The sequence below is a fragment of the Salmo trutta genome, chromosome 5, assembly GCF_901001165.1.
Source record: "Salmo trutta chromosome 5, fSalTru1.1, whole genome shotgun sequence".
NCBI classification, from domain to species: domain Eukaryota; kingdom Metazoa; phylum Chordata; class Actinopteri; order Salmoniformes; family Salmonidae; genus Salmo; species Salmo trutta.
The window spans coordinates 16,158,374-16,174,216 of record NC_042961.1 but is presented as its reverse complement, the minus strand read 5'-3'; the positions used below and the strand labels follow the sequence as shown (position 1 = coordinate 16,174,216).

General features: G+C 41.0%; 1 protein-coding gene across 2 annotated transcripts in view; it reads left to right on the top strand.

Annotated features, from left to right (window-relative positions):
* LOC115193739 (SH3 and PX domain-containing protein 2A) overlaps window positions 1-15,843 on the top strand; it is a 103,724-nt gene that overhangs the window by 44,370 nt on the left and 43,511 nt on the right. For both annotated transcript variants that reach the window (XM_029752698.1, XM_029752697.1), the window contains exon 7: window positions 7,232-7,360. In XM_029752698.1, the coding sequence (XP_029608558.1) occupies window positions 7,232-7,360 (129 nt within the window). The remainder of the gene's footprint in view (window positions 1-7,231; window positions 7,361-15,843) is intronic.

Here is a 15,843-nt window from a genome sequence, read left to right as displayed (position 1 = left end):
TTCGAAATGGTCGGTGATCTGTTTGTTAACTTGGCTTTCGAAGACCTTAGAAAGGCAGGGTAGGATAGATATGGGTCTAGAGTGTCACCCACTTTGAAGAGAGGGATGACCGCGGCAGCTTTCCAATCTTTGGGGATCTCAGACGATACGAAAGAGAGGTCGAACAGGCTAGTAATAGGGGTTGCAACAATTTCGGCTGACCATTTTAGAAAGAGAGGGTCCAGATTGTCTAGTCCTGCTGATTTGTAGTGGTCCAGATTTTGCAGCTCTTTCAGAACATCAGCTATCTGGATTTGGGTGAAGGAGAAATGGGGGAGTTGCTGTGGGCGGTGCAGGGCTGTTGACCAGGGTAAGGGTGGCCAGGTGGAAAGCATGGCCAGCTGTAGAAAAATGCTTATTGATATTCTCAATTATCGTGGATTTATCGGTGGTGACAGTGTTTCCTAGCCTCAGTGCAGTGGGCCGCTGGGAGGAGGTGCTCTTATTCACCATGGACTTTACACTAAAACTTTTTGGAGTTTGTGGTGCAGGATGCACATTTCTGTTTGAAAAAGCTAGCCTTTGCTTTCCTAACTGCCTGTGTATATTGGTTCCTAACTTCCCTGAAAAGTTGCATATCGTGGGAGCTATTCGATGCTAATGCAGTACGCCACAGGATGTTTTTGTGCTGGTCAAGGGCAGTCAGGTCTGGAGTGAACCATGGGCTATATCTGTTCCTGGTCCTACATTTTTTTAATGGGGCATGCTTATTTAAGATGGTGAGGATAGCACTTTTAAAGAATAACCAGGCATCTTCTACTGACGGAATGAGGTCTGTATCCTTCCAGGATACCCGGGCCAGGTCGTATAGAAAGGCCTGCTCGCTGAAGTGTTTTAGGAAGCGTTTGACAGTGATGAGGGGTGGTCGTTTGACCGCAGACCCATAACGGACGCAAGCAATGAGGCAGTGATCGCTGAGATCCTGCTTGAAGACAGCAGAGGTGTATTTGGAGGGCAGGTTGGTTAGGATGATATCTATAAGGGTGCCTGTGTTTACGGATTTGGGGTTGTACCTGGTAGGTTCATTGATAATTTGTATGAGATTAACTTCTTATGGGCAGGTAGCGTCCCACCTGGCCAACATCCGGAGAAATTGCAGCGCGTAAATTCAAAATACAGAAATAGTCAAATTAAACATTCATAAAAATACAAGTGTTATACATCGGCTTAAATATTAACTTCTTGTTAATCCAGCCGCTGTGTCAGATTTCAAAAAGGCTTTACGGCAAAAGCATACCATGCGATTATCTGAGGACAGCGCCACGCTTACAAAAGCATACAAACATTTTACAACCAAGTAAAGGAATTACAAAAGTCAGAAATAGCGATAAAATTAATCACTTACCTTTGATGATCTTCATATGGTTGCAGTCACAAGAGTCCCAGCTACACAATAAATGTTTGTTTTGTTCGATAAAGTACCTCAATAATGTCCCAAAAACTCTGTTTTGTTGGCGCGTTTTGTTCAGTAGTCCACTGGCTCAAAGGCGGTCACAACATGCAGACGAATACATCCTAATAGTACGGGTAAATTTCGTCGAAAAATGTCAAACGATGTTTATAATTAATCCTCAGGTTGTCTATTGTCTAAATAAACAATAATATTCAAAGCCCAGACCTCAATCCAATTGAGAATCTGTGGTATGACTTAAAGATTGCTGTACACCAGTGGAACACATCCAACTTGAAGGAGCTGGAGCAGTTTTGCCTTGAAGAATGGGCAAAAATCCCAGTGGCTATATGTGCCAAGCTTATAGAGACATACTCCAAGAGACTTGCAGCTGTAATTTCTACAAAAGGTGGCTCTATGAACGGTCAAGTTTTTTTGTCTTATTTCTTCAAAAATATTTTGCATCTTCAAAGTGGTAGGCATGTTGTGTAAATCAAATGTTACAAATCTATTTTAATTCCAGGTTGTAAGACAACAAATAGGAAAAATACCAAGGGGGGTGAATGCTTTCGCAAGCTGCTGTGTGTATCTATATATCTCATATTCAGTGGTGTAGTTGGGGTTATATGCAGGAATACACCGTATACCCACCTTTTTTTGCAGTGGGAATTGTGTATACTCACTTCTTAATCCCCACTGATTCGTAAGAAAGTAGAGTAGTGGAGGTATACACCATATCAATTATGTAGTTCAATAGAGAAATCATGCAAAAAGTAGCTTTCACAAACGCAAAGCACTTCAAATACTGTATATCTGACAGGCAGCTCACAAAAGATCGGTAGGCGAACATTGATTTCCATAAGCGTCTTTAGATTTTGAAGTTTGGGGAAGGTTTCAATTTATCTTACCATTTCTACCTATCTGCATGCCAGTTAAGATTATTTTTATTTGCGCATTTTTGTCTGCGCATTTTTGTCTAACAGTTTCTATGTAATAATACCGCTTTCTTTTCATAAAATAATTGTCATGTGGTTAATAGAGACATACCCCCAGAGACTTGCAGCTGTAATTGCTGCAAAAGGTGGGGGGGGGGGGGGGGGGGGTTAAAGGCATCAAGCTTAGATTGTAGGATGGCCGGGGTGTTAAGCATGTCCCAGTTTAGGTCACCTAACAGCACGAGCTCTGAAGATAGATGGGGGGCAATCAATTCACATATGGTGTCCAGGGCACAGCTGGGGGCAGAAAGTGGTCTATAGCAAGCGGCAACGGTGAGAGACTTGTTTCTGGAAAGGTCGATTTTTAAAAGTAGAAGCTTGAATTGTTTGGGCACAGACCTGGATAGTAAGACAGAACTCTGCAGGCTATCACTACAGTAGATTGCAACTCGGCCCCCTTTGGCAGTTCTATCTGGTCGGAAAATGTTATAGTTAGGGATGGAAATTTCAGGGTTTTTGGTGGCCTTCCTAAGCCAGGATTCAGACATGACTTGGACATCCGGGTTGGCAGAGTGTGCTAAAGCAGTGAATAAAACAAACTCAGGGAGGAGGCTTCTAATGTTAACATGCATGAAACAAGGCTTTTACGGTTACAGAAGTCAACAAATGAGAGCGCCTGGGGAATGGAAGTGGAGCTAGGCACTGCAGGGCGTCTTCATCACCAGAGGAGCAGAGGAGGAGTAGGATAAGGGTATGGCTAAAGGCTATAAAACTGGTCATCTAGTATGTACGGAACAGAGAGTAAAAGGAGCAGGTTTCTGAGTGCGGTAAAATAGATTCAATGCATAATATACAGACAAAGGTATGGTAGGATGTGAGTACAGTAGAGGTAAACCTAGGCATTGAGTGACGATGAGAGAGGTATTGTCTCTAGAGACATCAATTAAACCAGGTGAGGTCACCGCATAGGTGGGACAAGAGGGTTAGCTGAGGCGTATTGAGTAGGGCTGGAGGCTCTACAGTGAAATACAACAATAATCACTAACCAAAACAGCAATGGACAAGGCATATTGACATTAGAGAGAGGCATGCATAGCCGAGTGATCATAGGGTCCAGTGAGTAGCTGGGCGGACTGGAGACACGGCGATTCAGACAGCTAGCGGGCCTGGAAGATGTATATAGATCGATATATACAGTGCCTTGCAAAAGTATTCACCCCCTTGGTGTTTTTCCTATTTTGTTGCATTATAACCTGTAATTTTAAATAGATTTTTATTTGGATTTCATGTAATGGACATACACAAAATAGTCCAAATGGTGAAGTGAAATGAAAAAAATAACTTGTTTCAAAAAATTTAAAAATTAAATGAAAACGGAAAGGTTGTGCGTGCATATGTTTTCACCCCCTTTGCTATGAAGCCCCTAAATAACATCTTTTGCAACCAATTACCTTCAGAAGTCACATAATTAGTTAAATAAAGTCCACCTGTGTGCCATCTAAGTGTCACATGATCTCAGTATATATACACCTGTTCTGAAAGGCCCCAGAGTCTGCAACACCACTAAGCAAGGGGCAACACCAAGCAAGCGGCACCATGAAGACCAAGGAGCTCTCCAAACAGGTCAGGAATGAAGTTGTGAAAAAGTACAGATCAGGGATGGGTTATAAAAAATATCAGAATCTGAACATCCCATGGAGCACCATTAAATCCATTATTAAAAAATGGAAAGAATAGGGCACCACAACAAACCTGCCAAGAGAGGGCCACCCACCGAAACTCATGGACCAGGCAAGGAGGGCATTAATCAGAGAGGCAACAAAGAGACAACCCTGAAGGAGCTGCAAAGCTCCACAGCGAAGATTGGAGTATCTGTCCATAGGACCACTTTAAGCCGTACACTCCACAGAGCTGGGCTTTATGGAAGAGTGGCCAGAAGAAAAAAAATCTAACATGTTTGGTGTTTGCCAAAAGGCATGTGGGACACTCCTCAAACATATGGAAGAAGGTACTCTGATCAGATGAGACTAAAATTTATATTTTTGGCCATCAAGGAAAACGCTATGTCTGGTGTAAACCCAACACCTCTCATCACCCCGAGATAACCATCCCCACAGTGAAGCATGGGGGTGGCAGAATTGAAGGAATGATGGATGGCGCTAAATACAGGGAAATTCTTGTAGGAAACTTGTTTGTCTTCCAGAGATTTGAGACTGGGACAGAGGTTCACCTTCCAGCAGGACAATGACCCTAAGCATACTGCTAAAGCAACACTCGAGTGGTTTAAGGGGAAACATTTAAATGTCTTGGAATGGCCTAGTCAAAGCCAAGACCTCAATCCAATTGAGAATCTGTGGTATGACTTAAAGGTTGCTGTACACCAGCGGAACACATCCAACTTGAAGGAGCTGGAGCAGTTTTGCCTTGAAGAATGGGCTTTTTGGTCTTATTTCTTGTTTGTTTCACAAGAAAAATATTTTGCATCTTCAAAGTGGTAGGCATGTTGTGTAAATCAAATGATACAAACCCCCCAAAAAATCTATTTGAATTAAGTCAATAAAATAGGAAAATGCGAAGGGGGTGAATACTTTCGCAAGCCACTGTATATATTCACCAGGAAATGACATCATGAACTTGTTTCTATTTTCTTTTTTACAACATGGTCTCCAAACATTTTAAGAGATGGGATTCATTTGCCTCTGTGTTCCACCATCCTTCTTACAATTCCCGACAGGTTATTAAAATGCCTTGAGTGTTCTGCACTCAAAGTTCAACTAATATTAACTTTCCAATGCTTCTGCGCCCAACCTCGCGGTGAGAAAATAACTCTGTGCGAATAATGAGAAAGCAATGTAAACCACAAAAGGAACCACACTGGTTCAACTTCACTCGTTGGCAGGGTTAGTATTTTGGATGCTATTGAAGCTGAGCTCATCCGGTTGATTTATTAGTGTTTTGATGTTTCTGCTAGAATGTGAATATAATCCTAATTTACGGAAATGTTCATTTTTAGTCTGGCAGCTGTCATCAGGTCCTCTCTTTTATACTGGCAGCTTAATCCAAGCAGTCTCAATCACTTCTTATCTAATCTTCTTTATTGGACTGGAATCATGCTACACTATTTTCCATCGTCTGAGATGGAGCTCTCTTTACAATGTTCCAGACACTGAGTTTACCACAGGTTGAATAATCTATTAATTTAGACACATTTGGCTTCATCTAGTTTAACATTTTGTTTGGTATACATTTCTCTTATGTGGGACAGGAACTCCGCTATTTCATTTATTTTTCACTAAATACTGTAATTGATTTCAGCTAAGAGAGAAACAGTATATTGACAATGTTATTGCATTTTCTTTGTATCCTCCGTTTTAGTATCCATATACTTGAACTTTCTGTTAGCAGTTAAACTATACATCTGTTTACTCAGGCAAGCCTTGAAGCAGCTTGGAGTTTAGGCCAAAGGATATCCTGGTTTTTCATCCGGATAACGTAGTATGTGCTGTATACTGTGTTGTTACTCTATGTGATCTGTAAATCACTTCTCTCCTCTTTTTTTTATGACACTATTTATTTTATGGAACTCTGTGACCAGTCTGAACCGGCAGTAATGTGTGAACTCTATCTCAGCAGTCTCTGATTCTAGGGTACAGCTGACATGTTAGTTCTGCTCCTAAACTGGGTTCTCTGCAGCTGGAGATGTTTTGGAGTTACTTTTCGAGGTTCAGTGTACAGTGGTATGTGGGTCAATTTGTTATGAAGATTTTATTTCCTGTTTTGAAGTCATGCAACAGGTGCTTCGTTTTTGAAAATGAGAATTATCTTCAATGATCTTTCCTTTTGAAGTTTAGGTTCTTTTTTTAAATATATTTTTTTACAATGCCTGTCCGTGCATATTAAGTGTGCTTTAGTCTTTGGTACAATCCTCTGGTACAAGCCTCTGGTTCAAACTGGTTTATGGTATAAGATTCTTAAAATAAACATCAATGCCATGCAATGCAACAGGGACTGCACAGTTTGTTTTAAAAGCCAGATATATGAAATAAACCCCCCCAAAACTGCCATCACAGTGTAAGAGCAACCTCATCTATAATAGTGACACATTCTTGGATGTTTGAAGTGATACATTTATGGTCTTGTTGAACAACATTGTCAAAATGAAGTCATTTCTGGTGCTTAGATGGTTAACCCAGAGAGGGCAGGAAAGAAGCTTTCCATTGGCCATGCTGAATGAAAGTCCTGTGTTCTAGTGTTTCACAGCAGCCGAGGCCTGGCCTCCTGAGCTCAACTCCAGCCCACTCATCTGGTTCTATTTAAGGCCTCTGGTGTCGACTCTTATGATTGGCGTACACAACCCCCCTACTCTTCCTCCAGCCCCAACGAGGAGGAGAAGGAGGCTTTTTAGCAGTCTGTTTATTTTCCAGGGGAAACCGTTCCTCTATCCCACTCCACTGTCCCATCTATAAACTGCTGCTGCTCCTGCTCTGTCTCGCTATTGCTCTCCTCTCTTTCTCCTCTCTCTCTTTCTCTACCTAAATCCATCTATTCCTATTTTTTTATCTCAAATTTTGACAATGGATGAGGCCCCCCAACATCATAGAATGGATTCTCTTCAGCTAACTGCTTGATGTTTTTGGGGGGGACTTTAGTTTTCTTTTTAGACTCTCCACTGCCACTGGTTTTGGGCTGGTGGGGGATCCAGCTATATGGCCAGACTCTTGGGAAGATGCACTGAGCCCAGCGTGTGTTCCCATTGGCTAAGGTCTACTGACAAATTGGCCTATGGCACAGCGGGTGCCCGGCGGTCGCTCTCGCGGACCCATGCCCGGGAGTTGGCTGACAGCTTGTTTTTTCCCATCAACCCCAGGCTTGGATGGTGCAGATCCTATGCTACTGGAGCAGTACATGGTGGTGGCCAACTATGAGAAGCAGGAGCCGGCGGAAATCAGCCTGCAGGCCGGCGAACTGGTGGACGTCATCGATAAGAGCGAGAGCGGTGAGTCACCAACATACACATGCATGAACGCACACACCCACACACACACACACACACCACACAGAGATGCACATGCATGCACACTTTCCGGCCAGCATCAACATGAGCACTTCCATTTTCACCTCTGTCTGGGTTTCCTGTCTTTCCTTCATCCCGATAGTTTCCCTCATGTTACCTCCTCTCCCTATCGTTCCCTCTCTCTCCCCTCCCTCTTTGTCCACAGCCTTCCAACTGTGCCTTAGCCCCATCTGGAGGCTTGCTTTGGCCTGCAAAGAGGCCTGTTTTTTTCCCTTTGTTGGTTTAGGCTGGGGGCCAGAATGTTGCCTTTTGTAGGGGGAACGTCTCTCAGACTTCTTTATTAATTATCCAGCTCACTTTAATGGAAAGACATATGCCAGCTGCACAGGGTCCTGAGTCAGCTGTTTAACCTCTAAAAATGTAGTGCTAGGAGTGCTAAACCCTGCACGCACAGCCCTCAAAATCTTCAAAAGGAACTGAAAACGATTTTCATCTAGCCCTTGTTATGAGATTCATTCAATTTGGCTTTTTTCTCTGTGTTTCACAATGAGGTGTGGTGGAGGTTACGCAGAGCTGCCTCTTGACTATTATGCATGTTATGTCCTCCAGTAGAAACAAAGACATGATGTACTCTTTATAAAGTGGCCTTACTTGATGATAGCCTTGCCTTACTTGAGGATGGCCTTGCCTTACTTGAGGATGGCCTTGCCTTACTTGAGGATGGCCTTGCCTTACTTGAGGATGGCCTCACTTGATGATGGTCTTACTTGATATGATGTCAGTGTTTACTTTTGCCGCTACACTTTGATACAGTTAAGGCTTCTCACAAACTGTTGCACTATAACATCAAAGCACATCTCACCATTAACTGAACTACAGTTTTAGCTGATGCAGCATAAGGAAACCTGTAGTTTTACTGTCCCTTCAGCAGAATGAAATGAGAGGTTTTATCATGTCCATCTCATGAGCCTCTAGAGAGAGAGACAGGCTTAGTAACAGAGGTTGACATCCTGGCTTTAATGGTGTGCCCAGACAGTAAAGCCCTAATGGGACTCATGTGTTCTTCAGAGGGGAGGGGAAACGGATCAGAAAGTAATTGGTTTCACATTGGGTGTGAGTGAAACCCCATGCCATAGAGGCCTAAAGGAATAGAGTCAATTGGCTGCTTTGAAGTGTCTGTACCCACCCTTTGAGTTCCTCCATTTATTTTCCTGCCTTGGTCCAGTTGGATTTGAGCCCACTAGGGAGTCACTATGAGGCAGATTTCCAAACACCTTGAAGTCCTTCTGCCCAAGGCCTTGACCTGAGTCCTTTCCTCCATAATTAGCATGGACCTTGATGAATGGTGCTGGAGACTGGGCTATTGATGGCTGCAGTACATTTTGATGACTACAGGGTAAATGTGTCACAGGTTAGGGAGTTCATCCACCTGCAGGTTTAACTGAATCACTGTTTGATTCATAGGAACACAACCAATAGTGTATAGACAGTATTTGACATAAAGTTCTCAAGCACTGTAGGCTAGGGACTCCCAAGTATTATAGAGGTAGCTAAATCCAATCCACTCAGAGCACTGTGTTCAACAAAATGGTTAGCATTAGCTGAAGCCTATTGTGTTATACAGAATGTTTAGCGTTAGCTAAAGCCTGTAGTGTTCATCAAAACCGTTAGCATTTGCTGAAGCCTGTTGTGTTCAACAAAATGGTTCGCATTAGCTAAAGCCTTGACACCTCCTGGACAGCATAGGATAAGCTGCAATGTGGGTGACATCATTCCTCAGCCCTGTGCCAATGTTAATAGTTCCAGGTGTGCGTAAAATAGTCCATTTAGTTTATTATCCATTTCTCACAGAATAAGTTAATGTCTTTTATGGCATCTGACAGGTTGATTTCTCTCCCAGACTTCCAGTGGTGAACAAGTTAGTTATATGCTCTTTATGAACCCAAATCTGCTAAAAGGTCTCCATACTTCTCTGTGGAATGATGACAAAAAGGTTCTGCAGGTCTTTAGAGGCTTGTACATTTCTTAAAGGGTGTGAATATGGTGTGTGTTGATAAGTCAGTATTTTCCATTGCAATGGTTTGTTGATACTGTACTGCTTTTGGCCTTCAGTCGCTGTCATAGTTTATAATGATTAATGTTTTATGAGAGGGTGTTCCTTGTTATTGGATCAGGTACCAGAGAGGTATACTACAAAGCAAGATCAATGACTTAACTAGCTAACTTATTATGAAATAACTTTAAATTTTTTAGAAAGATATGCTTGAAATTGACTCAACAACCAAAACAACATATCTAGCTGGCTAAATCATTGATCCTGCTTTGTAGTATACCCCTCTGGTTAATCAGCATAGCTCAGAATGGCAATGTGTGTTGTGGACGCACTCAGCTCTGATTTTATTTTTCAATATTCTTCATTTAAAAAAAAATGTATATCATAGAATTCTTGTAAAATAATCTTTAGGACAAGGAATGCTGCACTGCCAGGACTCATCAAAGACAGAGAAATGGGACAGGATCTATGTTTTTGATTATGTAATTTTGTCAGCGTTGAATTAAAATCAACTCAAAGTGTTCCATCAGTGTTTTATCCCTGATCCCCTTGTAGTTGCTTACATTTGTTTGATTGCAATCCCTCTATTGGTCTATTTTCACAACTGAATTAAGTCAGAGCTTGTCAGAGAGAGACCCTAGCTTTGAAGAGTAGAGGTGTGTGGGGTGGGGAGAGAATCGGGGGGAATATGGAAAAAGCCATTTCCTGCCATAGTGGTTCAGAGAGGTTAGTTCATTATAATGGATCCTCCAGGATGCTCCTCAACATATACACTGTGTTAGAGAGATGTTAACCGGGATAGGCTAAACTAGCGCCCCACTTTTTAACTTTCACTTAACCAGGTGGGTCAATTAAGAACAATGTCTTTTTTATGACAATTACGACCTGGCACAACAGACCCAGTGCATTTCTCTGAGGTTCAAGTGCACTTCAGTCTACAGTTGAGCTTTTCTTGTTATCGAAATGTGTAGGAAAGGTAAAGAATTTCCCTCTAGAGGTATGCTGCCTGTTTCCTAGTCTACTATATACCTCAAGGGCAGTGTTAAGCTAGCCTTGCCCAGTCCAACCCAGATAATATCCCTCTAAATCTCTTCTGACCACTGTGCGTTTACATTGGCCTTGCTCCAAGTCTAGATCAGCTTTTTGAATTATAATTTGCTAAATTAATTCCAGGAATGTCTGTGTCGGAGAGGGCAGCAGCTCGGGTCTGTCAGCCCCTCAGGCTCCCATAGCCCCTCTGTACCACCCTGCGTGTGTTTCCGTCAATGAACCAATAACTGCGTCAGTCAGTGGTGAATTCTGGGAACACGTTGTAGGGTATTTTAGGCTGTTTAAGGGCTCAAATGTTAAAGCTGTGTCCCAATTCTCTTCCCCGTCTCTCTTCATTATTGATGGACCATGGATACGTTGAGGAGGAACTAGATGGCTTTCCTACGTACTGTATTACTCTCTGCTCTTAAATCCTCTCTGATACTGTAGAGCAGTGTTCATGAGGGACAGGAGATGTGGATAGGAAGCTGTTGAACACCATTTGGCTACAGCTAGAGGATGGACATGAACCAATGGATTTGTGAGGCGCCTCACACTTAGGAACAACCATTAAAGTTAAATAGCATGTTAGAGGGTTGGGATATCAGGCACATCTCACATGCCATCTGTGCTGTCTAGAGCCTAGGACTGCAGAAGTACGTAGCTTTAGAAAGGTCAGCACATCATGAGGGGATCCTTTCATATTCTAAGGTGCTGCGTGGGTTGTTCCTTAGGTCAACATTAGTTCTTGTGCCGTTTTCGCCTAGCACTCTTAACAGAAACATCGCTGGTAATTGGACCCAGTGTTTTATTTAAAAAAAAAGTGAATGTATTGCACTTGATATATTTCCCCTCTTTGATACAGTGTTAATAACTACAGAAGCTTGAAATAAATTAGGTTTTTTCCTGCAGTGCTTTGAATTTACCACAGGAGGACTCTAATGAAGTTGTAGAAACATCTCAAGGATGATTAATGGAAACAGGATGCACAAATTTCGAGTCTAATAGGTCTGAATACTTATGTAAATAAGGTATTTCTGTTTTTTATTTTTAATACATTTGCAAACATTTCTAAAAACCTGTTTTCGCTTTGTCATTATGGGTTATTGTTAGTGATGCACCGATTTGACATTTTTTGCCGATACAAATATTTTCCTTTACGCAAAAAAAACAATACCGATATTTTACATTTTAGCGGCCTTTTAAGCATTCTAGTACAGTTAAATAGTTAACACACACATGGACGCAGCGGTCTAAGGCACTGCATCTAAGTGCAAGAGGCCCTGGTTCAAATCCAGGCTGTATCACATCCAGCCGTGATTGGGAGTCCCATAGGGCGGGGCACAATTGGACCAGTGTCATCCGGGTTTGGCAGGAGTAGATAAGAATTTGATCTTAACTGACTTGCCTAAGTAAATAAAGGTTACACACACACCACACTGACCAAAAAGTTATTTTGTTGGCATTTACATATGTCCCCATTTACCAATAAAACATAATCAAAACCTATTTCTTTCACTTACTTGATGTGCTGTTTCAATGTTCATTTGATAAGTCATTTCATTATCAACCAGGATTTCTATGGAACGCAGTTTGGGTCACGTATCAAATAACACTATTTGACGTGTCAATTAAGCTTGTTGACCAATCAGGTCCTGAAATGAGTGCACATCACATAATAATTGATTACACTCACTCTTCATATGTCACAACGATTCATCGATACCTGTGCTATGATGCTGGTAAAGTTGTCTTGCGCACCTAAAGTGCTGGTCATAAAAAAAGCTAGCTAGCTCATGGATGCAAACAATGTTCTTCCCCAAAAACAAAGCAAAACGACATCTAAGTAACTATAGTTAGCTAGCTAACCTATAGCTAGGAGTCATCATCTAAAATAACCCTAATTTACAAGACAGTTCTTATTTGATTAATGGTGGTCGGGACCCATCTATGTGAAGCTAGCCACAATAAGGATTAGCCACAACAGTGGACTTTGCGGTTGGCCTTCAAAATAAAGGTATGGCATAATTCTACTATTGTATTAATTTGCATCACTGTCGATTACATACTTTTATTTTGAAGGCGAACCGCAAAATCCTCTATTGTGACTAATCCTTATCGTGGCTAGCTTCACAACACATATCCCGGTCCGGTGGAGCCTCACTAGCCAGATTAAGCTAGTTGTCTGCTTATAGCGTTCGCTTTGGGCAACAGGGTTAAGTAGCTGGCTAGCTATTTATTTTCATTAACTGAAGTTCATTTTCAATAGGCGAACAAGTGGCAACCTAGCTAATAGTTTCTCACAAGGATTCCTAAATCATTGCTAAGAATAATGAAAATGACTGCAGTTTCTACTGGTCATTGTTTTCAGGCTGGCTGTATTGGTGCTAGCTAGGTACCAAGCTAAAGCTAGCTACACCAGAAGTTGCGGTCAAACAAATGATTCTTTATTACCAACGCGGTATTGAAAACACATCGTTCGTGACCGGTGTTTGCAGACTTTTTTGTACAGCTTTGACAGTGCTACTTTTTTGACACGCAAATACCCAAACGGCGTTCCATAGTATCTATGTTGTGAAGCTAATAGCATTGACGCTGTTACTGTGTAATTCCAGTAGGGCAACATCTGAAAAATAGAGCACTTGGTAGTGTGTACCGGTGCTTGACCAGTCAGCAAAAGCCAACATCACCCACTACAGAGAACGGTTGATTGTCAAGGGCAATGAATTCCATTATCTTGGCTTTTTTTCAGGCCTGCCTAGTTATTGTGTGTGGATTGATGCGGAAAAAATATATTTAATACATTTAAGAATAAGGCTGTAAAGTAACAAAATGTGGAAAAAGTCAAGAAGACAGAATACTTTACGAATCACAGTACATCACAGTAGACTGAGGCATCTCAATACTGTGTTAATTACACTGCATATTATTATAGTTTAGATGAGTGCATAATGGTATACATTCACAGTAGGAAAATCTAGAGTTGCTGGTCGTGTCACATTTTTGTCTTGAGCACTAAATATGTTGTTGATTACAGTAAAAAGGAGACTGGAGTGTTTAACCTGGTAGTGTTTCCAGACAACAGTTACTATAAGGGAGACAAATAGGGCTGGCCCTCCTCAACAGATAGGTTCCTCTCTTTTGTCGTCCCTCAGAGAAAGAGAGAGGAGCAGAGTGGTGGATACAAATAAAGCTTTATCACTTTGAAGTCCGAACCAAACATCTGTTTACTTCCTCCACTTTCTCCTTACAAAGAAATCCATACTGTAGCAGTACCGTTTTTCTTCTCACCCCCAGAGCCGCATTACGACACACATGGCTTACATAATCAGCATAGTTTTTTTATGATTAATTTTCTTTGTAAACAAAACAAAGAACCCACTGGGCACACACTGGTTGAATCAGTTGTTTCAACATAATTTGGCAACGTATTGTGATGTGGAATCAATGTGGAAAATACATTTGATTTGAAATAGTCATCAACTAGTAATGTTTTCATAAAATTTGAACCAGCGTTGTAAACATTGAAATTAGAGTAAAACTTCAACTTAAATACATTGACTTAACCTGACTAACATGTTGTCACATGAATCTAATTTCAACATAATCATCATAACTATGTATTTGTTGAAACTGCATTGAAAATGACATGTAGAACCACCCCCCCAATATAATATACACTGACTAGACCAAACATTGCTGGCCCATGTTGACTTCAATGCTTCCCACAAGTTAGCTGGATGTCCTTTGGGTGGTGGACCAAACCTAGCAGTGTTGCAGTTCTGGACACAAACCGGTGTGCCTTCTACCATACACTGTTCAAAGGCACTTAAATATTTTGTCTTGCACATCCACCCTCTGAATGGCACACATACACAAGCCATGTCTCAATTTTCTCAAGGCTTAATTTTTTTTTTTAAGCTGTCTTCTCCCCTTTATCTACACTGATTGAAGTAGATTTAGCAAATTACATCAATAAGGGATCATAGCTTTCACCTGGTAAGTCTATGTCATGGAAAGAGCATGTGTTCTTAATGTTTTGTTGGGGTGGTTGAAATTGTTGAATTTCATATTTGAATAGACATTTTATTTGACCTTATTTGAGTTATGTTTGAATCAACATCATGCCATCAACCTAGATAAAGGTATATTGAAATAAAATGTGAAGCCACAGTCCAACGATTTCTGCCTGAACATTGACTCTTACTGCTCGATGAGGGGTAATGTATTTCAGTGAGAACAAGTCTACCATCCAGATGCTTACTTTCATGTACCCTGCTTAGCTTTGGAAAGAACCTGTGTTCGATTCTGCTGAGCTATCATGTCAACACATTCAGACGTTGAACAGCTTCCATAATCATTTGCGTAGACTACCTAAATAACGTTGAATAGTTGAAAGTAACTAACTGTTCTTACACAAGCTGTATATGGAAGTAAATTCGGAGTGAGGTTGGGTTTATGTAGGTTTATTGGATCTTTGGAAGTTTAGAAGTAGTAACCATTTAGCACTATAAATAGGATGCAAGTTCATGATATTATTAGTAAACTTTTGTCTTTTATACATGTTGTTTTATAATGTGCATAATATATACTATCCAAGCAAATGTTGATATTTGGTTGTGTTCACAATTCAATATCTGGTTTGTCTACAAATTAATGATTGATTTGTTGGATTCATGTCTCCAAAGTGTAAAAAAATTAAAAATAAATCAAACTTAAAATGCACTTCAAATAAAGTTTGATTTGATTTAGTGCTATTCTTCCACTTAGAGATTTGGTTGAGATGGAGACGTGAATCCAACATACAGTTGAAGTCGGAAGTTTACATACACTTAGGTTGGAGTCATTAAAACTCATTTTCAACCACTCCACAAATTTATTGTTACAAACTATAGTTTTGGCAAGTCGGTTAGAACTTCTACTTTGTGCATGACGCAAGTATTTTTTCCAACAATTGTTTACAGACATATTATTTCACTTATAATTCACTGTATCACAATTCCAGTGGGTCAGAAATGTACATACTCTAAGTTCACTGTGCCTTTAAACAGCTTGGAAAATTCCAGAAAATAATGTCATGGCTTTAGACGCTTCTGATAGGCTAATTGTCATCATTTGTGTCATGGAGGTGTACCTGTGGATGTATTTCAAGGCCTACCTTCAAACTCAGTGCCTCTTTGCTTGACATCGTGGGAAAATCAAAAGAAATCAGCCAAGACCGCAGAAAAAAACAATTGTAGACCTCCAAGTCTGGTTCATCATTGGGAGCAATTTCTGTACAAACAATAGTACGCAGGTATAAACACCATGGGACCACGCAGCCGTCATACCGCTCAGGAAAGATACGTGTTCTGTCTCCTAGAGATGAACGTACTTTGGTGCG